The following is a 23,302-nucleotide window of genomic DNA, read 5'->3' as shown; positions in this document are numbered from 1 at the left end:
TTTTTCCTTGACAGTTAGAATGCCTTGTATTTTACAGCTTTTTAAAAGATACTGGAAACTATTTTGTGGGTATGCTTTTTAGTGATTTGAGGTTGGTTCTTTTGCTTTTAAGTTCATTAAACTAGTACCTTAAAGATCTTATAGTGATACGTCCAAATAGATGAATAATGTTAATTTAAAAAATTTGGTTAGTTGGCAACACTCAAGAAATTAATTTCATACTCTTTTGCTTATCTCAGTAAGAATGTTCTCCTTAGCAAGTGCAGATTTGAGCATGACAGCTCCGGCATTTATCTCATTTGTGGAGGTCTAGGATAGTATCTCATTTTCAAATTGTAGCGATGTGGAGATAAAATGTAAATACTGCTGTAGGAAGATTGCAACTTCGTAATGCTGTACTTCATAACTGGCAGCTGCGGAAGTAACTTGCAAATTGTAAGTGCATGTAATTTAGATTGCTTGGATATAACTGTTTGGTAATTACACTTCGATTTGTATTTTTTTTTATCAGACATAGTGGAGTGGTTAAGCTATACTGCTTATGAACTTCCGTGTCAGTAATTTTGTAGTATAAAGTTGTGCTTATTAAATGAACGGAATTTCTTTTTTGGAATTTAAAAGTTGTTCGATTTGGCATCTGTAGCTTATTTCTTGCAGACTACTTAATTGAATAGCTTCTCTGTTTATCTTAAAATGCAGATAAATGGCTTTCAGAGCAGTGTTTATAGCTTAATAGTTCCTGAAATAAGAGTCAACATTATCTCCTAGACTCTACTAGTCATAACTAATGATCCCTCTGCTTACACTGTTGAGCAAGTTAGGAGACACTGAACTCTGCAGAGAGCAAGGGCCCTGTGCAGTGGGAGGATAGTTTGTATGTGATGGCGCCTAGTAGACAAGGCTTTCATGGCTCAGTAGTGTTAATTGGGAAACAAAACTTGTCCTCAGCCACCTCTAACCTCTTATTACTGAACTGTTGTTCTACAAATATGAGTAAAAACCCAAGGGTGAGTTGATGGCACACAGTAGTCTCGCTTGCCTCATAATTTAAGGTAAATAGTATCAGATTACTCTTATATTTGCTTCAGTTGTGCCCATCAGAGCATAGTTTGCAACACGAAGTCTTTGCAGAAATTGAGTATATTTCTAATCACTGGCAGGCGGCCTAACAGAGGCATTGTGTTGAGGTCTGGAAGAGGATGAGAAAATAATTAGGCAGCTGGCAATTACTATATTTTCTTCTAGGGCTTTTTATATGACATTTTAATTTATTAATGAAAGAAAGATGACTTTTTTTTATTTTCCTGACCTTTGGGTTAGTTCCTGAGTGGAAAGTGGTAGGCTCCTTTGTAATAGGGTTGAGTGCATGCTCTGGGAAGAGAAAGGGGAAAGAAAGAGAAGTAGATTTGCCACCCATCAGTAATAATCTATTATTATTATCTTGGGAACAAAAATTCCTTTTTTATCCATCAAATTTAAATACTATAGGGAGCAACAATGCCTCATGGCATTAAGCATCAGCATTCTTCTATACTCTGTCAGCCTGTCAATATGATCTTTTCCTGAGGTTTTTTAACTTGCAAGAAGAGTATTTATTGGAAATGGCAAATATAGGTGTTGTGAGGTGGATACTGACCTTGAAGAATTTTAGCCAGCACAATGTTCTGGTTTCAAATAGTCAATCTAGCAGGCAGCTTTTGCTGGCTTTAGGTGAATTTCAGCTAGTGTTATACAAAGCGGTCTCTGTACCTAATTCCTATGTCTCCACAGTCTAGTCCACTGTTTTGAAAGCTGATTAAATGTAAACATTTAGGTGGGTGACTGGTTGTAAAAAGAACTGTATATGAAAGCTGCTCCTACTTAAAGAAACTTATATCAGTCTTGTTTATGCTCCAGCTTCCATGTTGTTCATTGTTTTTCTGAGCATTCGTATTATCTTAAAAGTAGGTTTTGAGCATTGTATTGGCAGGAGAACAGCAGGCTGGTATGGAGCACAGTCTGGATAACACCACATATGGTGCAAAAGCCACACTGTGCAAAGAAAGGAAATTCAAAACACTACTTACCACTCTGAAGATGTTTTTACTGGACATTCCCATGAATGAGCTGCAGGAGACACAAGGCAGAATGAGCAGGATGCCCTCAGAGAGTTGAAGAGGAGGGATGTGAATTGCTGCCAGGAGCACCACTATGCAGTCCAAGTAGTTTCTAGCTGGACCATATTACAACATTGTGTTTGTGCAAGTTTGCATGTTGTGTATCTTTTTCATGTGATATATGTGGTCTTGATAGAGTGTACCAGTAGCTTTCTAAAGTAGGGATGCAGCAGGAACAGACCAAACAGTATGGAGGAGGAAAAATTGAATCATTGTCTCTGCTAGTATCAAATAGCTTTAAAAAAGCATGTGTAAAGCTCCAAAAAAAGGAAGTAGTATTTGCAAATATATGCGGTTTTTTTGAAAGAGGAAATTGGAGGCAACTCTTTTTAAATGTTTATGGTGTATAATATCTTGTTTCTTACCTTTTCCTTTGTGATCAAATCAAATATCCAGATATCATACTTGTTTCACTCAGCATCCTGAAGAGTCAGCTCTTCTATATGAAACCAGTTGAAAGTTCACACAGGTTAGTTTTGAGCATTTTTGCATAGGGAATAAAGCTCTTACTTCTTTGGAAATAATCCCAGTGATAAACAGCAGCTGCAATAAACCTCCCAACAAGAAATTGAATACATAGTTCTGAATGTGCAGATACTTCTTTCTTTCATTAGCAGTTTCCAAACATGGAATTAGGTTAGGTAATGACGAAGTAGAAACCATAGTACAAACCATTTTGTAGAGAAAAGCAGTTAAGTACAAATGCCATGAGCATGTTCTGACTGCAATGTCTGATGTTTACAACTTAATATCAGAAAGAAGCATTAGTTACAGTAGCTACAGGTCATCTCTAACAGTTACATGCACCATGGAAGTGATAGATGTTATGTAAAGGGGGTGTGATATATTATGACCACGTTATCTGGAATAAATTCCAATTATTAGCTTACTTTTCTTTGCATTAAAGTTATAAGTTAACTAAATTATTTCAAGTATCTGAAATATTAATATGTGGAGTTTTGTTCTTAAATAATACTCTTTTGGTTTATATATATATATATATATATGTATGTTGATCACAATTACATGGAATTTTTAACAGTGGTTAGTCAAATTGTACAGTACATATAAGGATCATAAATCACTCTCAATTGTTATATACTCTACCTTAGAGTGAAATTCTTGCAATTATTCCATTACAAGACCTAATTTTCATGCTGTTTGTATCCGTTTTGTCAAGTTTCCTATTTTTTCCTTTTTTTTTCCCCCCCTTTTAATTTTTTTTTTTTTGGTAATGTGCTATTATAAAGCCTATGTATCCTGGTAGCAACTTCATGGTCTCTTCGGTGGCTCTTTCTCTGAAAGTAAAATCACAAATTGCTGGTTGCATACCATTTCTTTTAATAGTCTATTCTCAACTGGCATTTTTGTTTTGCCTACAAAGTAAACTGGGGGCATCCTAAAAAGCATTAAAACCTTCTTGTGATTGCACTCATTGGCAAATATGTATTGAACTGGATAAATGAGGACCAGGCTGTTGTGGTGTGTGTTCTGTATCACAGGTAGACATGCTTTAAAGAGAGGTGAGGAGCAGAGGGCTCCAGCTTCAGTCAGCATTTCACATACTGACCTTGGAAGCCGTTGTCAGCCATCTGGAAATAATTACAAATTTTGTAGTGCTCAGAATCTCTGTTTTATTTGTAATTCCAGGATTTTCTTTTTCTTTCACCTTTCTACTGTCATATCCTATGTAGCCTGAATATTCCATTGCGCCTGGCTGAAATAATATTGTTTGCCAGCTTACAATCAAAGAGAGTACAGAGAGAAACAGCTGAGCTGTATTAAGCAGAGGCAGTCTGGACTACATTTCTTTACTGCTGAATAACACGCCACAGGTGCAGGATTAGCCCAGCCTACGGTGCTGTGTTTGCTTAGCAGAGCCCTGAGAGCCACCCTCTGCCTCCTCACATGACTCTCATCTTCAGGGAATCTGGCAGCGATGTAGCAAGTGCGTGGAAACCCAGTGTAAGTAGAAGGCTTAGCTTTTCAGCTCACAAAGCACTTGTGCTTTCCAACCCCCCCCCCCCCCCTTTTTCTCTTTCTCTTCTTTTTTCTTTCTTTTATTTTCTTTTTGATTTTTTTTTTAAAACCTGGTTTGAGCAGAACACTACAGAGACTGAAAAAAAAAAAAGGAAAACAATGAAGTTCAGTGGGTTCTGCAGAAAGGCCAAAAAGGGAAATGCATGACTGAAGAAAAAGCAGTATCGCTGGTGTGCTGGCAAGATGTGGGGCTGCCCCATGGGGCAACAGGGAGCCAGATGCTCATGATGCACAGTCTTGTGTTTGCAGCTTCACTTCTTGCAGGGACACACACACATACTGGAGATTTCCTTTTCATTTGCTTGGACTGTGGGTCAGAGTTTGTATGGCATCAGGAGTCTACTGGAAACCTTTAGGTGCACTTTACTTGGTTTAGATTTAAGGAGAAAGGTGGTAGATTTACAGAGAAAATACTGCAGATAAATAAAAAGATTTCCTGTTTCCATTTTTGGTGAGGATTGAGGGAAAAAGAGATTTTGAAAGAACTACTAATTGGAATTCAGCCTGATATTGAATTTAAAAGGATGTTTCACTTTTTCTTATGAAATGTCCTTTTATATTAATCTTTGAATTTGAAGTTAATTTAAAAACTAACTTAATTTAAAAATTAATTAAAAGTTTTGGCAATAATAGGCCAATTTTGATGCCAGGTTTGCCTTGTGAGGATAAATTATGGAGCTGAGACTGATTTTAGCCTTAGCAATAGTCACCCTTCTGTCTAATTTTAAAGGTATTTTGTCAATATATGGTGCATGTGTATGTCAGTAACGCTTCTTAAAATGCTGCATCTGTCCTATACATTTCAAATACCAGTTAATTGAAAAAAATTGAAAAAATAGTCAAAAACAAATGTACTTTTTCTCCTAAAACTTTTCATCACTGTCCATATATGGCTGGGCACTGAAAAAAAAAGTTTTACGTTTGACTAGAATTGTAGAGAAATCTGTAGAGAATTCTAATGAGACAAAGGTGGTCATGCAGCTCTTGAAAACTTCTGGTCAAGGAGAAGAACACATGGGATACAAGTTTGCAAGCGTGTTTGCAATTCACGTTTCTGTCTTAGAGTTTGAGGTTCTTTATGAAGTGTAATTGTGAAGATATAGCCATTTGACTTTGGAAAAAAACAAAGCGAGCAAACCCAGTGGGGCTGATGGCTGGTTCATCCTCTTACAGAGAGCCCAGTGGAAGCCTGCCAGTGGGGACTGGTTAATGGCTTGGTGGCAGTGCCATTGGCTCGTGTGGCACTCACCTCCTTCCTGCCCAGACAACAGCTCGGCAGATGCTCTGAGGCATTCAGACAGGGAAATGCTTTTAGGCTACTCAAACACTTCGGGAAAACCATAGCTCTTATGTCTGTGGTCAGAATTAATTATTGTTGTTCCATGCACGCAATTAATTTTGGTTTGCAGTAGAGATGCTTTCCTCCCCCTCTAAATGGATTTGTTTGTCTGTCAAAGTGAATAAGTCAGTGACACTTTCTGTTGCATTCGGCCATGTTTGCAGAAGATAAGATTTGTGCCTCAGCCCTCCTTCATGAACACAAAGATCTTCTTTATCGCTTACACTTTCTACACGTGCAGTTCAAATCCCTGTGCAGCGTGTGTGGTGAGGCCAACAGTAGCAGCAGTCAGTTCAGTGCAGTCCCTGCCTTGGCAGCTTAACAGGGTAGGAATTTATACTGTCACTTGTTCAATTGCTTAAAACTCTGCTTGGCCTGGTGGCCTGTCAGGGTGGCATTTACCTCCAGGCAGAAAAATTCTTGCAGATCCTTGAGCACTTCATTCAGCAACAGTTAGTTGCTGAGAGTGTCATAATCACGTGGGATTTAGGGAAGCATTTGGCATTCATCCATGAAAAACTATCAAAATATACTAGTTCCTTTTTCAGACACTAAATAATCTGTCCTTCTGGGAGATAGATAGGCACTTGTGGAAAAGTGGGAAGGGAAGTTGGTAGGAAGCATCATCCTCTTGATTTGAGAAGCACGATAAGCTAATCAATAAAGTTTTATATATATATGTAAATTTTTAAAAAGCCAGTAAAAATATACCATGCTTATGCCATAACATAGGTATATGACAGTTTTGTTTTTGTAGATATCTACACTGTTTAATTTATTCTTATGAGAAGTGAGAGGGAATGACTCCAATGTAGCAGGAATTAGAAAGGGGTTAGTAATTTGTGAAGTAGGTTGCTCTTTAGGCTGAACTGGGGTTATGTCACATCTACTCGCGAACAGCCAGACCCAGTCAGTTAGAAGGGCGCTGGCACCTCTGAATAATGTTGGCACTGTTTTCTGCAAGCATGGCACGTGTGCATGTAATTATATTTTAATATACAGGTGCAGTCTTTGATCTTGGGGCGAGAATGGCTAGCTGATATTTTTATCTTCCAGGTGCTATTTTTGTCTTAACTGTGTGGTGCTCTTGTGTTTCTTATAACTGGGAAAGGGAACAGGAGTGACAATGATTTATTAAACATATCTAAGAGAGCCACAGGATCAAAGTTGTCTATTGCTGTTTCTTTTAAATTCCATTGTCTGAATGCCTCAGTCTAAATATCATCTGAAATGATAATAAGTAAAAATCTACAGCTCACTAAGTGCAATCTTTGCTGCTTTCCTGAAGATCAAATAGCAAAGCATAGATTAGTGGCAATGGTATCACATTGCATTGCTTCCCATCTGTGTATTTTTTCCCCTGTTGCTACTGTTCAGGAGAGTTTTCAAGATCGCTTGTAGTGATATTTGCATAGTCTCCTGATGGTCACATTTGGTGTTTGCTGCTGAGAACTGCAAGTCTATGTGGTGATTTGCAGCTTAGAAGCAGAACTAACTAGCTTTGGATGTTAGCAGCAATCTTCCTATTTTTTTTTAATAAAAATTTTCTAAGCGAAGAGTGTGGCACAAACTCTGCTGTTTGTAGCTTAATATCCAGACTGCTCATTTCACATCTTTGTACCTTAACTTCCATCCCCTGTTTTGTTCAGGTGATGCTCATGGACAGGTTATTGTCCACCAGGATCCCCAGGTCCTTCTCTGCAGAGCTGCTTTTCATCGGGTTGGCCCCCAGTCTATAATGGTACCTGGGGTTATTCCTCCACAGGTGCAGAACCCTGCATTTGCTGTTGTTGAATTTTAGATGTTTCTTCTCTGCCCATCTCTCCAACCTCTCAAGGTCCTTCCGAAGGGCTGCAGAGCATGCTATGATATCGACCACTCCTCCCAGCTTTCTGTTGTCAGCAAACTTGAGGAGACATCTGCCCTTTTACACAAGTCATTGATGAATAAGTTAATGGGCCTAGTATTGAACCTTTGGGGACACCGCTAGTGACAGGCCTCCAAATAGCCTCTGTGCCACTGATTACAACCTTCTGGGATCTACTGTTCAGCCAACTCTCAGTCCACCTCATTGTCCCCTTGTCCAGTCCACACTTCCTGAGTTTGCCTATGAGGATGTTGTGAGAGACAGTGTTGAAAGCCTTGCTTGAGTTCAGGCAGACAATATTCACTTCTGTCCTCTCATCCATCCAGGGGTTTCATTGAAGAAGGCAATCAGATTGGTCAAGCGTGATTTAACTTTAGTGAATCTATGTGGATTACTCCTGATCGCCTTATTGTCATCCATGTGGATAGAGATGACCTCCAGAATGAGGTGCTCCATCACCTTTCCAGGGATTCAGCTGAGGCTGACTGGCCAGTAGGTCCCTGGGTCCTCCTTCTTGCCCTTTTTGAAAACTGAGGTGATATCTGCTTCCTTCCAGTCCTCATGCACCTCTCTGGATTGCCACAACCTTTCAGAGATTTGTTACGGTGTCTGCCAGCTCTCTCAGCACTCATGGATGCATCCCATCAGGGCCCATGGACTTGTGGATCTCTGCTTAAGTGTTCTAGACCCCAATCCTCTTTGACCAAGGGAAGGTCTTCCTTCCAGCATTCCTTTACCACGATCTCTTGGGTCAGAGACTCCTGTGATGTAATGGTAGACAGCAGATTACATGTTCATTTTCCATGGGCAATGACGCCAAAGAAGCCTTTGTGTTAAGTTGGGAGTAGTATGGTATGGGTATTAATTTGAAGGGCCTTTTCTCAGTGGCTTTGTCACAGCTTATTACATTCCATGCTGAATGTAACTATTTAGCTAATAATTCTGAAAAATAAATACATTGTTTAAAGTGGTGCTCTGTGCCTATAGCTATATTGGCACTCAGTGGCAATTCTATGAGTATAGACAGAAACAGTTTTTAAGCAAACTACCTTGATGGATTGTTTAAAAGTACAATATATTTTAAACTTTATTTGCATCATGAATAGAAGCAAAATGACCCCAAATTTTGAAATATACAGATAAAAAGGAGCAATGTGTAGGTTCTATATACTTTGGTGTACAGGAAATCCAGCGTAGGTGGGAAATGGTGTAAATCATACACAAACCCCACAATGCTACAATTTTTTTAGTATGTCAGTTTATTACAGTAAATATATATCAAGGTACAGCTATTTTCAAACACTGATTGATACCAACCTCAATTTGGGCTTACTAGTGCAATATAGTCACACACTGAAAAGGAAAGCATGTTGTTTTCATTTTTCTGGTGTATTACTGCTAGATTTTGTTTACTGTGTTTTTAGATCAAAAATATGCAGGTCAACATCTGATCTTTTCTTGCGTTTTATTGTAACCTTGAATATCCAGCAAAGGAAACTATCTTGATCCAGTTTTCCTTCTCTGTTATATATTTATCACCAATAAAAAAGTGTTTTACTGTTACCTCTTGACTATTTTACACAGTAGATCAGGCTGAGTTAAGAGGTGCAATTTATTTCAAGTTCTTTAACTGTGCTGTGTTTTCATTGCTGACTATTTGCCAAAAAATATCCCATGGAAATTCTTTTATCTGATGACTGTAAAATAGAGCAAGTTAGCAGTTACTTATTTCTCCTTCTCCTAAAACAATCATGTTGATGGTATAACTGTGTCCTGGGGGGAAGTCATCAGGTTGTGGTTTATGATATGGCATAGGAAACTCTAGCAGGGTGTTGCAAGATACTTTTAATAAAAGACTTTTTTGAGGAAAAGTGCACTATGTAGATTAATGCAGGGCATAAATGAAGCCATCTTATGGTTTTAAGTTTCCCTCTAACACTTCCATCAAATTGACTGATTTTCTTCTGAAGTTTGAGTGCTTTGTTTTGTTTTCAGTTACTGTTCAGACACTTTTGTATGAATATCCTTAATTTCCAGTCCAAAGCAGCAGCTGAAAAAGCTATTCCGTGATGTGTAAAGCTTCCTAGGTGTGTACCTTCTCTGAAGCAGTAAGCATCATTCTCAGTCAGTGGGTGCTGTTGCTAGCCAGATGTTGTTATTAGACTGGGAAAATATGAATGAATGATATTGAATCAATCTGAAGCTTCAAATACCCTAAGTTGAAAGATGTAAGCACAGACTCTGACACTTTTTTTTTCCCTGAAAATGCTTGTTGGTGGCCCTTAGCATCTGTTTTGGGAAGGAGCAAGTCTGACTTTTACTCCTGACAAACCCATGCAAGGTCATGGGAGATCTGCTTTCTCACTGCATAGACAGCACATAAATCACACAGCTGTGGCACAGAAATCAGTCTGTTGAGATAACTATTGCTAATTCTTCATCCTCCGGGAACAGGATGGCTTAAGATTTAAACTACAGAATGCAGAGGAGCAGAATAAAGAGCTTTTCACCTCCTACATTACCAGACTTGTTGAATCAGAGCAGTGCCCAAAAGTCATTACCATCTGATGGCTGTGAGCCAGTGTGAAATGAGTTACTGGGCTTTTTCCAGGCTCTAGTGGAGAAATTTCTGTCCAAATCACATAACTATGGCTACGGTTGGCAGGGGCTGAAGTACTCGTTGGCAGCCATGGCAGAGATCTTGAGGACTGAATGTACACTAAGAGATGGGCTCTCTAGACCAGATTTTTTTTTTGCACCTACTTGAATTGATGCAAAGCTTAAATAGGTGATTTTCCTTTTGTGTGCGAGGTACCACTGTCTACAAACCTGTCAAACCAATAAACAACAACATTATTTAAAACCATGTTATAATTCATCCTGGTAGTTACTTTATTGTGATTGAGGAGTGGAGATCTGTAATCACGTCTCAGTCATTTTAAGAAAATGATAGCAAAACTAATTGAAATGCCATGAAAGAGTTTGCCACATGACAAAGTTAGTATTTGGATGCAAATCTTAGTGCTCACAGATTACCATGAAGTGTAGGAGGGATGAGAAGCAAAGTGGAAGAATATATACAAATAGGATGATTTGTTGACAATGGAGGTTAATAGGGCTTTAAACTAGACATTAGCACTATCCTGAATGACTATGAGAATGACTTTCATCTTACAGCACTTTATTTTCCTTGTTTTCCTTCTCCTAGATTCAGGATCTTTGTAGGTGTACCTTTCCATAAAGGAGCTCAAAGCATGGAGAGAGAGACACACATTTGGAAAAAACACCATAGTAGCGTGCTGCACGCAGTCCCAATTCTCGGGTACAGAGTGATAACAGAGACCATCACATCACAGTTTTCAGTGGTCCCAATCCTACAGAGGAAAGTAAAAGCCATGGTGGCTGACTGCCAGTCCTTGTTGTGGAAGGTGCTTTGTACATGTTGGTGAATTTTAGTGGAAAAAGAGAGATAAGCTGAGAAAACCAACTAAATTTGATGAAGGTATACCATTCTAATGGTGACCTTAAAGCTTTCAACTGTTTTGATTAATTCCCTGGTGCAGTTAGTAAGTTTCTCAGCAGACTACAATAACCTTATTTTTGATACCACTGTTTTTCTGCAGTTCTCCCAAGCTGTGCTCAGTTCAATGGGAAGCTGACCATAAGCAGTCTGCAACAGAATAGGCTACAGCAAAGAAGCAGCCAAACTCAAATAGCCTGAAATCCTTTGCTTTCAGGGTCCTTGGATATATCTCCTTATGAGAGCTTTCAAAACCCAAAAGGCTTCTAATCCCTAGACAGAGCCAAGGCTGCCTGACCAAGATATGCTTGTTACAGCACAGAAGCAAATGCAAGATGAGCAAGCTGCTCACCATCCCAAACTGTGCATTTCACGCCTGAAATCGGGGGCAACCTGTTGCCAAGCTGGAAAGCTCATGTGGGTTTCTTCCTACATGTTACACTTTGGGGAAGGGACTGCTTGAAAATCTTTCTGCTCTAAAGTCAAGCAGACATAGAGGTCAAAAGACCTTGTTGAAACTCAACTCTGAGTGGGAGGAGAGTTCTTACATGTTCTACGGTTATCTGCTGGAGAGACATCTGAATTTCAGTGGCAAAAGATCTGCCCATCCTTTTAGCTAGCAGCCAGGAAATTAAGGCATGAAAGGAGCAAGAGAATAGAGTGAGAAGATATTTTCATTGTAGAAGACAGAAAATAGCTTGATTGAAAGGGTCTTATTCATAACTCTTTTATTTTTATTCAATTTAATGTATTTGACAGTGAACTGCAATGGCTTTGCACTAGTTTTGACCCTGGCCATTAGCTGAAAGTAAAATGCTAGGCTACATTCCTACTTCCCACTCTTGGAAAGTGTAAATTTGAATGCCAGCCTACTTGTCCTGCATTTTCTGAAAAACGAACTATGTCTCTAAATAGCCAGATGTGATTCTTTGATGGTACTTCAGATATTTGATTCTAATTCAGCAACTTCCACTTGTTTTATTATATCCAAGAGTACAACCAGGTCTAGGAGTGTAAGCTATTGTTGTTTATGGCAAGTTTTGCAGGAGCTATTCATGATCACATCCCTGATGAGGGATGGGTGTAGATTGCACTGGAGTATGGCTGCCTTATTCATTTGTTGAAAAAAGGAATGATCTACAATTGTATATATTGTGGGGAAGGTATTTAGCTGTCTAAATTTAACATCTTCAGGCACGATCTAATGTGTAATTAAACCTTTCCCTTTTTCTTTGCTGGGTGTAAAATGCTTTTGTCTTTGTACTCCTTGCTGGGGAAAGATCCCTGCTGAAACTGCAGATAGCTTGTAGAAAGAGCCATGGAAATGATGCACAAAGCAAACTATTTCACTCAATTGCCTCATGAGCTTGAAGTTCACTTTGTTGCCTCATGAGCTTGAAGTCTGAAAATCCTTGACAGGAATATTAATAGTCGAAGATTCCCCATTCAGAGCAATACAGATAAAAATTGCCAATTGAAAGAGAATTTACATAATCCCTAATTTTGTGATCCAGGGAGCAAACATTTGTTGATTTGTTATACACAGACTTCATTTGAAGGTGTCATGATATTATAAAAAACAAAAAACAATGCATTTTTTTTCTTAATTTATGCATCTGCTGCATCTTATGGTACAGCTACAAGTACACAACAATATAGATACACAATGCATCTTGAGGGAACTAATGCATTTAGTTCTAATTTTGCCAAGTGGGACTTTGACATCCAGTTGTGTCATGAATCCAGTTTAGATCTTAATGTTGGGCACAAGGGTTACAAGCCCACAGTTTGTGTATGCTTTGTAACTAATTTTCTGGTTTGACTTTAAAAAAAGGTGAGCTAATCAAAACTCCAGTCAGTTTCTGTGGGATGCATAGGTACTGAGCCAAGGCCAAGCTGCATGAGTTTTGTATTTCATAGGTGTATTAGTCTGGTATGGTGAATGATTCTCTTTCAAGTGTATCCCCTTAATATTATTGATGTACCTCTTGTGCAGGAAGTATGTAAGGAGTGGAAAGGCTATGATATTCAAAAAAGCTAACGCTTCTCTAAATGCAACGTTCTCATGTGCAAAGCCCCACTTTCCCCAGAGCTAACAAGTTGCAGCTTTTTCCGAGTTGGCCAGGGATAAGCTTGCATGTCTCCTGTTACACTGAAGAAAATTAAAGCCTGTCTGCCAGTTGTTCCCAGTGCCTATCCATTTGCAGGACTTTCCTGTCAGAGCTGGCACAGGAGAGGAGAGGTATGCAGGTATGCAGCTGGGAGGCATGATGTGCACGCTTGTGCTCGTGGCACTGGCTGGTCCCACGCACCCAGGAGCACAGACTGGACTTTGTTAGTCTTCCTAAAGGCATGGACTGGTTGAATAGCCCTGAGCTTCCTCCAGCCTTTCACTGTTTCAGAATCTTTCAGCCTATTCTTGCCATCCAAGCTCTGAAGTGTAGCTACTTGTTCCCATTACCTCTGCCTGTTTGCCCACTCCATCCCTCTGTGGGGAGCTAAATAGGATAGAATTTTCTGTCAGCTCCATAATATATCAGTCCTGATGATGGAGATTTAGGGAAGATTTTGGAGTCAAAGCAGCAGTTCAGGAGCCAATCAAAATAATTATAATGCCAATTGTTTCTAAAGACTTAACAGTAAACCAAGAATTTCAAGCCTGCTCTACAACTACTCTGTTGGAGACAGCTGTTTTTAAATGACCCTTTAGTAAGATTTCTTACAGGGAACCAAAAGGAAAGTGAGGAACTGCCAGTTGAAGCTTTTCATGCTAATCTCATTTTTGTCTTTGAGGTTTAAAACATTCACAAGGACTGAAAGCTGATATTTATGAGTAGAGCTGAAGGCTGGGGAAGGTTGCTTAAACAGCTCCTAGCCTATCACCATCATCTCCAGCTGTACTCCACCAGCTCCATAGAGATTAGTACTCTGATATTTTATAAATAATCACCTCCATATATTTCAGCATTGTTCATTCTAAAACACATTCTTGTCTTTTACTTTGTTTATAGACTTTTTTTACAGAAATTAACCCTTTTCCTTGTTTTCCAAGTAGTGCTTATGCAATTCAGTCACGGAAAGTATTGTTGAACTGGAAAGAACATCACTTTCTGTTAAATATTTGTTAATTTGTATGCCCGTGTTCTGTCCTGCCTGGAGTACCATAAATCCCACTGATTTTTATGGGGTTCAGTGGATGTAGAATTGTGCCAAGTGCTGTAGAGATAAAGAAAGCTCAAAGGTGTAACCAAGGATTTGACCTGTGTAATGCAATAGAAGAAAAGCTGTGCTGTGCAATATATAATAATAAAAGCACAATATATATCTTGGCAGCAGCAAAACTTGAACATCAGCACCTTTGATCTAATACCACCAAGGTCCCATAAGCCTCAAACATGGTGACCATTCCAGAGGTGCCTACAGAAAACCACTCTGTAGTTATTTGTTGTCTCAAATAACTGTCTCAAATTTTGATAGATAGAAACACATTAAAACTTTAATTTCAAGTCTTGCAACGCAGCCTAGAACTGTTTCTTTTTTCCCCCCTCTTATATTTAGAGCTAATTTTCTAGACAACATGCCGTTGCGAAGTTCTGGCAAGCTGAGCATGGAGACCAGAAAAGACGGTGAGAGTACGGCACCTGCCCCTCCCCAGAAGAAGCTGTCCTGTCAGTGCCACCACCACTGCCCCGAGGACTCAGTCAACAGCACCTGCAGGTTTGTGGGATCAGTATTTGGTGATGAAACGTGGGAAAACCTATTTGCAGTAGCTCGGCAATCCCGAGTTGGGTGTCGCAGTTTTTGTTTAAGCGGTAACGTGTAAATAAGTTGTTATACGTCGTGTCTAAAAATCAGAGATAATTTTTACCTAGATATCAGCTGCATATTTATATTTTTATGTTAGGGCATATAGATATTTATCATTTTAGATAATACTTGTATTAATACATTGCATATGAAATATTCTGAAGGCAGAACTTTGTTTTTAAAGGCACATGCAGTTAATGAGAGAAGACTTGATGGACATAAATGGAAATGTCAGTAAATGCTTATAAATTTATAATCACTCTTAATAGAACACCATTTATAAGAACTCTGGTCTTTGCGCACATCTTTGCAATAGCTGAGCTATTTTCTGTAGGTCCTCAAGGCTTTGGGGTTTTTTTTCTTATTTTCATACTAAAAGGAAAACAGTCTTTACCTTGATGTGAAGCATTGTGTATTTTCTTATACTAGCTATAGTCTTCTGTTTTGTTTTGGGCTTGGAGTACTTCAAATTTCACAAATCCAATTTGTGTTGGATTCTGCTTCCCCTGCAAAAGGGTCCTTTTCCTTCCCTGGAGGAGAGGCACATACAGATGTGCACAGGCTCCCTGAAGGTTCAGAATTGGTCTTGTTGCAGTGTCAGCTGTTTTGTTGCACTGACAGTGGCTGAAGCAAGCAGAGGTGACTGAGGGTACCTGTGGTGGAACCAAGCTGCTGCTCCCCTACTCAAAAACAGCTCTTGCCGGACACATAAAATTACTGTTGAATGAAGGTACTGGTCAAAAACCTCTGTCTTGGCTTAAGATGCAGGTTATAGTTTGCTTTAGCTGCAGCAAAGTTGGGCTGAGCTCTTTATGTTTCATATGAGGAATTTAAACTTTTCTGAATATTTAGAGCAAGTATGATTTTGGAGATACACCCTATCAGCCATAGCCAAAGTTTTGGTGACAGCTGTAAATACCATTTCCCCTTTCTATCGTCCTTCTACAAACCCATGCTCTAGCCAGGAGTTAGACTTAACTGCTCTCACATGACAGTCAGTTTAAAAAGCTGTAAAAGCCCACTCTGATATCAATTTGCAGATCCCCTGCAGTGTGAATCAGCTGTTTCCTGTTCCCGCCCAGCAAGAACAACAGCTTTCATATGTGCTGTCTCACACACACAGGAACAGGGAAGTTGCAGATGACTTTTAAATCCATGAATTGGGAAGCACAAAGGGATCAATGTTAAAGAGCCAATTGAACAAGGTTTGTACCCCAGCTGGGTAGGCCTACTGTTGCACGTTGCTTTGTAGGCGTCATTGACATTAATTATTTTTCATGGTACCAGGAACTATGAATAATGTTCTATTAAAATGGATCTGTGCGTGTTTCCTTAACTACAATGCTTTAAAGAAATTCCCTTCAGAGTCCCCCTTATGGTGTCAAATGTCAAACTTTTTTTTTTTTTAGGTAATACCCATGGATAGGCAGTTAAGTGGTAATAAAACAAAAAATTGTAACCCCTTTTGTCTCATAATCTTTGAAGATTTCAGGTTTTGATGTTCTACTTTAGTGAAAAAATTATTTTTTCCAATTTAAACAAAACTGGAATTTACCCATCAAATATTAGTCAGTTTTCTGTCCAGGAATATGGGAACAGTCAGGAGATTTGCATTAGGTCAGCTCCTCATTCCTGTCCTGTGCATCACCTGAGCAGTACCCACCTTGCCACTTGCCCAGTGAGCAACAGCATAAGTGAAAAATTGCTGAGGAGGGAGTTTGGAATAATATAAAACAAAACAATGAAATCAATTTAAATACCCTTCCTTCATGGCTTGTCAGCAGTAATCCGGTTCATGATGGTGATCATTGCTGTTGATCCCACTGCCTTGGTGTGAGAGCTGCAGTGAGGTATGAAGGACCCAACACCCCTTGTTTTCCCTACATCTTCTTAACTGTTAGTCTGTAATTGTTTCTTTCTTAAACTCCTTTCTGCATAGCTGGAATTATGGATCAAAAGTGAAATGTGGTGTTATAGAGAGAAGAAGGTCCTAAGGCTACTGTTGGGAAAGAGCAGTTATTAGGTGTCTGGTTAGCTGGCTGGATTGAGACCAGGTTTCAAAAGATTTGAGCACAACCAACCAGGTTAGCAGCAATTATTCACTTTCCCCGTTTTTTGGGATCATCCTACTAATCAGGCAGTAACTTTCATATTTCATCCTAGCCTGAATGACTGTTGGCACAGTTTTAAAGCACTCGGGAATCATCATTGAACCTCACTATAAAGGAAGTTGCCCAATTTTGAAGTTCAGGCAGTATTGATTGCAGTGTTTGCCTGAAGAATAAATTGACTGCTTCGGATTAAAAGTTACTGAATTAATTATCTACTTGCCTCAGATTTAGCCAATAAAAGCCTTTTGCATTTGATATTTAAAAAAAAATAAAAATCAAACCTCTTATCAGCTCTATCTGTTAAGCTTTGGGCTGTGCTTGGACCTGTGAGCCTGACAGGGGTGAGCCACTGTGTGCTGGGGCGCCCAAGGGCGTGGCAAAGCCAGGGAAATTCACTGAGTACATCCATAGGCAAGGCTTGTGCTCTGGAGAGCCACTGCCCCTACCAGGGTTCTTACCAAAGCAGTGAAGCCTTTTGTGAGCCCAGGAGCAAGGACCTCTGAAAGTTCAATGGAAAAGCATTTCCAGCTGTGTTTAAATTAAAACTCTCGGAGTAGAATAGCTAGTACTACTGCAATCACCATTCACCATTTGAAATTTCTCATAAAAGGTAGTCTGTCATGTCAAGTGAAGATTTTTATCTGCTACCACAGGTATTCATCTGTTAAAGTATAGATCCTGTCCATAGCAGTCTGAATGTTTATATAAAAATGAGGACATCTGCTGGCCATTTAAAATCCTCTCCATAACTGTACTTTAGAAATTTAAAAGCCAATTTTTAACCATATCTATATCAAATCCTCTAGCAGCCTGCTGTGTTCCTATACAGAATTTTCCTTCCTTTATACTTCTGCAGCTGAAGTCCAGTATTACTTTAGGGAGCTAAGGATAACACTGCAGCTTAAAAGGCAGATTGTTTTCTGTCTTAACAGAAAAGAAGTAGATCTAGTTAGAGTGTGCATTATGTGAGCACAACAAGTTTTGGAAAATCTACTAAAGGGTCAGCTCATCAAGGGAGGATTCATGTCAGGGTGTAGCAAAAGGGGGGCCAAGCCAGGAGCTGAGGCTGATACTAGGGCTGGCCAAATCCTCACTCACCAGGACCCCATTTCACCAAGGGTATCTGAATACAACAGGCAGAGACAGCTCCCTCAGTGGCCCTTCACATGGCTAGTGGTGATCTGGAGACAGGCACTCCTGTACCACTGCTCAGACCTCAGCTTACATGGAGCCCCTGGGCAGGGGAAAAGGGGGTCTCAGGTGGGGCCACTCTTGGCAACTGAAGATCATTAGTGTACTCAGGGCCCTGACAATTATGATTTTTTGAGAAGGCTCACAATCCTCTGCTTGTAAAGGGTGTGTTAAACTGCAGCATGTTAAAACTTTATTCTTCTTTCTGAACATCTGTGCGATCCATAAGAGACTTTTGGTAAAGAAGGTCAAAGCTGCTTTGAACACAACCAGGACCTTGTTTTACTGTTCCATTTCAAGTTTTGTGTATACAAAGCAAATGCATGGACAGTTGCGTCTAATCATAATTAATTGCATATTTTAAAATGTAGTGTTACATTTAATTGGCTTTGACTGTAATGGGATTGCAGTAAAAGCAGAGGCTGATTAGGTGCCTTGTCACACTCTATTTTCATGCGCAAATAAATGCGGACAGTTTTAAAGATTGGGCTGATAAAGTTTAAGTTCTTATGTGTTGCCTGCTGGATTGTATTTCTGCCCAATGGTGTCTTGAGGTAGTTTTGGTTATCTAAAGCAATAAAATAATTAGGTTGCTTTTTCAGAGTTACTAGAGGTGATAATTCACTTGAGTGATGTTATTTTCGTTCTCCTTTTCCTTCAGATGATATGGTTGAATTTTCTTTGTAATTTGGCATGTGAAACAAAGAAGACTTTGACAGTGACCAAAGCACTGAGTTCAGGCAACTTTTCTTTTAAGTAACTTTAATTTTTAGGGAAAACTTGAACATTTTCTGATATAGGAGCTATGGTAAGGTCTTACATGTTAGCCTTTCAATTTTTTTAATGTTTACGTTTATTTTTAATTTAGTCCTATATACAGGGCTGTACCAGAGTTATTTAAGTTGCCTTTGGTGATTAAAACAAAAAACTAAAGGTCAACAGAGACAAATTTGTGCAAACCCCAGTCTTTTTTTGTGCCCTGTGCCAGGGCCATATGTCTCATTGATGGCTCAGTAGGTGATTTCACCCCAAATGTTTTGGGGTGTAACTCAAAGTCCCCATCCTAGACTTTTCAAGTGTGCCCCAGAAGTTCCTTGATTTTAGTATTGCTCATGTGTTGCTTGCACATTAGGTGTTTAATATAAACCTTAAGCTAGATAGTAATGGAAGTCCAACCTTTCTGTACTGTGACCTGTTGCGTTACTCTCAGATAGTTTTTTATTGTGTGGGAGTACTTTGGTGTTACTGTGCAGAAACTGCTGGAATACCTAAAACTTCCTCTGCATATTAAATTTAGTTATACAAAAACAACAACAACAAAAAATCCATAACAGCACATACCTATGTTAAGTCTGTCCTAGCATTAAAGAAGAACAACGTCATGCAAGTTCAACTGCAGTGTAATCTTAAGGTCAAGTAAAAGAAAACATATGGTTTATGTTTAAATTTTGGAGACAAAGGAAAGGAATAAAAGAGAAAGGAAAAGAGGAAGATGAGTATCTTTATTTTACCTGTTTTCTTCTTGATAGTTCTTATATCTACTGAGATAGATTTTGCACATAACTGAAAGGTGCTAGAGAGCCCTGGTGAAAATGCAGAAGTACCCATGCTTGGTGCTGTTACCATACTCCAAGCTGTACCATCAGGTCTATAGATCTGTCCAATCTCATATACTCTGCATCAAGCCTGGGTGGTTTCTAGGGATCTCCCTCACAGATTGGCATAATGGCTTGTTTTCTGTGGTGTGACCCTGCATGTCAGGAATAACTGTTTGATATTCTTTGTGATTTAGTAAAACAATGCAAGATACATTTAGTGATGTCTCACTCCTTCAAGAATGCTATGGGCAGGTAGTATAGAGAAAATATTGATTGATGGGCCTATAAATAACAGTATGAAAATGTAATATGTAATGTCCTAGCTCCTCTAGGATGTGTCGGTACCCTCGTTTCTCACTGTGTGTCAGGTCATCATTGAGCACCAAGAGAGCCAGAAGGTACCATACACAGCAGAGCATGCATGGTAGGAACAGCATCACCATCTTGGAGACTAGTGTGGCCAGAAACTGTGGCCCGCTGTGCGCCACCTTCTTTGCTCTGTTGCACCTGTAAGTCTCTCTTTGCCTTCAGAGTATTTGTGCAAACCTCTGGCTCAACAACTGTGTAATGCTCTTCTCACTTTATTTCATGTTACTTCCCTGATGTACAGCTGCTAACTATATTGTGTTTTCTGAAAGATGACCCTGTATTGAACACATTTACAATGACTCTTTATTTTATGGATGGTGTCCAAAGACAGCATTTTGCTAAATTTGGCCTTCATCATTTTCCTTAAGTGAAGGACAAAATATGTGAATTAGATGCAATTTGGGAGTCAGCCAATCTTCAAATTGTATTATTTCAGCCAGTTTTTACAGAAGAGTATGAATTCTCAGTTTCTGTACATAATACAATCTAACATTTTTTTTATCATTTTAAAATCAGTGCAGAAACTTGTCATGTTGCTTTGGATGGAAATTAAAAGATGCTGTTGCTCTTTCTGATATCAAAATGAGGAATATAAAGAGCAGTGGACAAAAGTAATAATACTCATCTGGACTCTTTTGCAAATAAAATTAAAGATAAGGGATCTTTTCATCAAGTTACTTAATCTGTCTGTCTGTGATGGGCACTGAATGAGGGAAAGGTGTTGCTTTTCACAGTTATATATTGCCATTCCTAGTTGTGTCACACACACATAGAGCCGGATGGGAAATCCTCAGCAGTCAAGTTTTGGTAGCTGAGGAATCACATCTTCTGTGAGAAATGGCTGCTGGCCAGTGAGGACATCTGTGTGAACAGATGCAAAGCTGTTGGCCTCGGTTCCTGTCTTCTGACATTTAGTAAAGGTCTGAGTTAAGATCATTGCTTTCTTTGTGGTAATCTTTAATTGTAGCAGCACCTTCTATATCAGTGTCTGTCAGTGTTTCCGCTATTAACTCCCTCTATTTTCCTGGCATTTGACTTGACTGTAAAAATTCACTCTTGGCAAATATGTGACATAGCAAATCTGTGCTTATTAGTGATCACATCCAAAATGTATTTAATCACTCTCCTGCACCATACTCTAATAAGGTGATGCTTTAGTGGAGGAGGTTAGTGGATGTGTATCCAGATGTATTCAGCAACATCACACTGAGTTCCATCTTTACACACCATTTGCAGAATCAAATTACACAGAATTCAAATTGCAGAGTTTAAGAAAATAATAGTTCTCTACTACAAATTTTTGCTAGGAAGGGGAGAATAGGATTTTTGTACTGCTTTGTATATATATGTGTGTATATATATATATATATATATATATACACATACATGTATATATACATATATATAATTTGTATATATATGTACAGGTGATGTACAGATGTTTCTACTTGTGCAGTCACCAAAATAAACATAAAATTTGAGATGATGCAGAGTCAACTGACTTGTTTCTGACTTGTTGTATTAGTAAGAACAGTTTCATTTCTACCATAGGCAGGTATGAGATAGGGTAATCAGGGTATGTAAAGCAGGGCTATGTCCTGTGAACCAGGAGAACAGATCAGGGGGGGGAGTGGGGAAGCAGTTAGGAGATACTTCTTTCTTTTCAGAAGAGTCACTTCTCCCTCTCACCCAAACACCTCAGAAATTTTCAAAAACAATGAATTCTTACATTGTATGAAAACTTTTGTGGTTTTTTTTCCTTAGAGATAGAACCAGTGTTTATTCTGCTCAGCATTACTGTTTCTTTCTCTCACTTTTCCTTCATTATTTTAAGATTGTCTGTAAAGAGCATGATTTATCCTTATTGTTGGTCATTTATAACTTTTTTGTTTTGCTCTATCCAATCTAATTTTGTTTTCCTTTTTCAATTTGGAGTAAAATATTCAGAGGAACTGAAGTACTTGAGGAGCCTGAATTTAATTTTCAGAAATGAGCTAAGAATCAGTCCCATGACAAGTCAGAAAAATAGAATTAAAACTGCTGACTTTTCTGTTTCTCTTTTTCCCTTTTGCAAACAATTTGACTTTTCCTTGCCTTGCTTTTATTTGATGAACGGAGAGTTAGGGGGTTTTTTTTGCTGGGAACTGTTAGCAGTCGAGTTCATTTTTGTATTTCACTTGACTGCAGTGTTTCACTTGATTGCAATGTATTGTTTTGTTGCTCTGTCCCCTGGGTTAAACTTACTCATTACTTTGAATCAAAGGCACCATGCAAACAAATAAAATCTAATCCAATATAATATTCTACTCTAATGGATTCCTTACAGTCTCTCTTGGCAATCCTATTGTTCCTGTATTTTAAGCTTAAGCAACAAAATCAAGGTGGTAGTTGCCCAGAAGGGTTACTGTCTCCTTTGCCTTCCTTGTATGCACAATGTCAAAGAAGGGTAGAAGTCATCGCTCACTTCTCCGAGAAAGTAATTTGTGATGTGCAGTGGGGTACTTTTCAAATCCAGAAGTCAATAACCCATGATAGATTATTATTTGAAGTAATAAGCTTACTGTGGCTAGACCCTGCACCACTAATATAAAAATATGCCACAACAAATGTTTGACATGATCCTATGCAGCATCTCTGTCATGTAGCTAATACTTACAAATTGTGTTTATCTCTTAAATGTGTAACTGTGCCTCTTCATTGCCTTTGCTCTTGTTGCTCTGTTAGACTCTCAAGTAAGGAGCAAATCATCTGAAATTTTGCTGTGTTTAAGTTTTCTAATCCCTTTTTCTTTGTATTTCCTTGGTTTAACTGAGTTTCTCTTCTGAAAAATACTCATTGCACATAATAACCAGTGTTGTTTTCCTGGGGAAATAACAGAATATTTTCTTTTTATGTGACTTAAATGTCTTGTATTAAAGAGTTTTTTCTTTATTTTTAGATCTTCTTCCTGCAAATCAGTCAATTTTTGTTTCTTACACATTACATATCTCCCTCAGAGTGCTGAGAAATAAATGTACAGTGGTTTCAATAAAATGCAGTCACCCTTTCCGTGCTCTCCTCCCCCTCTTTCCATAGCATTTAGGCATTTGACCTTCATCAAGGAAGGACATTTATCACCGGCACCATCTAGCCATCTGTTAGTATACTTGTCCTCCCTGGTGCATGTTCTTGTAAACGGAAGCATTATGGATCACTTTAAGCTTATAACCCAAGTAAACAATTATGAAGGGTGTTGATGATAACTCAAGAACATACACAAGAGTGTTGCAGTTCATAATATGGTTAAAACAGGCATCACAAATCA

At 38.8% G+C, this 23,302-nt stretch overlaps 1 protein-coding gene across 6 annotated transcripts in view; it reads left to right on the top strand.

Moving 5' to 3' along the window:
* Positions 1-23,302, top strand: part of BMPR1B (bone morphogenetic protein receptor type 1B) — a 242,618-nt gene that overhangs the window by 194,303 nt on the left and 25,013 nt on the right. For all 6 annotated transcript variants that reach the window (XM_051789776.1, XM_051789775.1, XM_051789778.1 and 3 more), the window contains one exon: positions 14,481-14,639. In XM_051789776.1, coding sequence (XP_051645736.1) covers positions 14,500-14,639 — 140 coding nt within the window. In that variant the 5' untranslated portion in view covers positions 14,481-14,499. The remainder of the gene's footprint in view (positions 1-14,480; positions 14,640-23,302) is intronic.

Source organism: Manacus candei, unplaced genomic scaffold, assembly GCF_025592945.1.
Source record: "Manacus candei isolate 608988 ecotype Guabito, Panama unplaced genomic scaffold, ASM2559294v1 h1tg000028l, whole genome shotgun sequence".
NCBI classification, from domain to species: Eukaryota; Metazoa; Chordata; class Aves; order Passeriformes; family Pipridae; genus Manacus; species Manacus candei.
This window is presented reverse-complemented; position numbering and strand designations above follow the sequence as displayed.